The sequence below is a fragment of the Sander lucioperca genome, chromosome 7 (assembly GCF_008315115.2).
Source record: "Sander lucioperca isolate FBNREF2018 chromosome 7, SLUC_FBN_1.2, whole genome shotgun sequence".
Taxonomy (NCBI): Eukaryota; Metazoa; Chordata; class Actinopteri; order Perciformes; family Percidae; genus Sander; species Sander lucioperca.
In genome coordinates, this window is record NC_050179.1 from 25,585,817 (window position 1) to 25,588,316 (window position 2,500).

Here is a 2,500-nt window from a genome sequence, read left to right on the forward strand (position 1 = left end):
CATGTCATCGCCTGTGGAGCTAAAAAGGACAGGATAAGCAGTGCTCCGGCAGTACTTCATAGCGTTTTTTCAGACCGTTTGACAAGCCGTCGACTTCAACATACTTTTAGTTCAGGGAAATATTGAAATTCTCCTGTTCACGCTCGTATTTGTGAAATGCTACGCTGTGACATCAGTTTCCGGTATGCCCGGTAAACCCCAGGAAAGATAAGTGAAGTGCTTTCTTCAGTCCAGAGCATCAGTACAGACACAGTCACACACCAACAACACGGATTGTAGAGTAGTCTGTAGCTTATTATATCAGGTGCAGCAGGGCAGAAGAGAACAACAATGTTGCTAGCCGGTGGCAAGGACTCATACTCTCACACACACACACACACACACACACACACACACACACACACACGAGTGAACCCTCAACCACATTATCCACCTCCATTGACTCTAAAAGCTTCTTATTCGCCTCATTAAGTCTTCACCGACACAAAGTAACCACACCAGACCCTGCGTACTACCACATGCACATACATAAAGATAGGTGTGTGTGTGTGTGTGTGTGTGTGTGTGTGTGTGTGTGTGTTTGCCTGCGCGTGCATGTCAAAAAGGAAAAAGGGGGGAAGAAAGGGAGAAGGGACTGGAGGGGCACTAGGAAGCACAGAAAGATGTGTGCACAGACACATAGCAGCCCTTGGGGCGGCTGTTTAGGCAGCAGACCGACATTACTAGTCAAGCGCATCGCAGATTTGACTGCAGGCTAATAGACAGGCTGAATGCAGGATGACTGCTCTGAACTGGCAGATTGGTGCAACCTCAAGGAACAGAATTAAAGTGAACTGAGTTCATTTAATGCTTTACTCCACACCGTTTTTGGTCTGCTACGGTGGAATTGAAAAGTGAAAGTGCTCGTGATACTAGTCTAAAGTACCTAACTTCCTTCAGAGACATTTAAGAAAAAAAGATATCAGCTCCAGCATTTTCAAAAGGGTATATTCAGAGTGAACTGATACCGGCCCTGGCCGTGTGCATGTATCTGGCCAACAAGAACACAGTTTAAAAAGTATGAATGTGAATAGGGAAGGCTACCTAACACTATTAGAGTGCATTGATGTAAATAGGTAAGTAAAGCTCATGCTGAGGACACATCATTAGCCGCAACACTCCACGGGGAGCACTTAGATCCAGGTGAGTGGCCACTCGATACCTCCAAGGCATCTGTGTGTGTGTGTGTGTGTGTGTGTGTGTGTGTGTGTGTGTGTATATATGTGTGTGTGAAGTGGTGGGAAGGACAATGAAGCATGCAGCTAGCAGCAGGGATTGGGGTGAATGAGGAGGTGAGGTGAGGGGTAATTGTGCAAAGATTCGGCTTAAACGTGGCAAATTCAAAATCATTCCCAAGGGATACAGTTGAATACAATTTATAGTGTTTTTACTATGCACATTGATTTCTGAGAAAATAGCGTGACTTTTAGCGTGAGTTAAGCTGTTTCCAAGTTCCTCCACATCATGCAATGTGGCTTTTGCACATAGTTGCTGACAACATGGGATTTGCCAATATCTTGTGTTCAATAATAAAAGAATCAAAGCTAATGCATACTGAATACTAATCTATATATTTATATGTATACATAGATATTTAAAAAAAAATCAGGAGAATGAAATGCTGATGGGCAGGCAGTGAGACAGCACAATGCTGCCTTGCTCATAGTGCGAGCTAAGGAGACAGAAAGGGGACAAACCTGGCCGACAGGTGGGCTCTTCTACGGGCCATCCAATAGGCAGGTGGGGGGGAGAGCGGAGGAGAGAATGGGCAGGGTTAGTAATACGTAGTGTGAACGTGGTGTGAGTTGGGGTGGCAACAAGTTGATTTATAACTTGATAGTGAACACAACATGAACGGGTTAGGAAAAGAGCCATTTCCCCTCAATTGTATCGTAGACAACTTTTGTCTGACAAGAGCTGGTAAAAAAGCCTCTCTTTGCAACCTTTAATTAATACCACGTCACAAAGTGAAAGTCAGAAAATGTAGACCTATTTCTTGAATGACATAACATTACTGTTTAGTTCTGTGGTGCTGGCATGGCCTAAAACCGTAGAATACTTCCCACACTCTCAGCAGCTAAGGCATAACTACGGTGACACCTAAAGCCGACTTCTTGGTGATGGACAGAAAGGAGGAAAACAAAAAGAGGGAGGGGAGTTTGTGAAAGAGGGAAGGGAAGTGATGGTTGGGGCAGGACATTTAACCAAAAGTATTAAAAGAGAGAGAGAGAGAGAGAATGGTGTATAGTGTCAGATCAAAGTAAGGGCTACAGTCAGTATGCTAATTGGAGATTGGCCAATGGAAAGGGGAGATAGCATGCTGTGTGTGGCTCTTTGTGTGTACACGCAGCATGCGTTTGGTGAAGACACACATATTAAGTACGTTTGGTTGTGTGTGTGTGTGTGTGTGTGTGTGTGTGTGTGTGTGTGTGTGTGTGTGTGTGTGTGTGTGTGTGTGTGT

At 44.6% G+C, this 2,500-nt stretch overlaps 1 protein-coding gene across 4 annotated transcripts in view; it reads right to left on the reverse strand.

Annotated features, from left to right (window-relative positions):
• Positions 1–2,500, reverse strand: part of znf423 (zinc finger protein 423) — a 167,491-nt gene that overhangs the window by 70,403 nt on the left and 94,588 nt on the right. For 2 of the 4 annotated variants that reach the window (XM_036003136.1, XM_031294811.2), the window contains exon 19: positions 1,737–1,757. The exons of the other annotated variants lie outside the window; for them this stretch is intronic. In XM_036003136.1, coding sequence (XP_035859029.1) covers positions 1,737–1,757 — 21 coding nt within the window. The remainder of the gene's footprint in view (positions 1–1,736; positions 1,758–2,500) is intronic. 4 annotated transcript variants of the gene reach the window in all.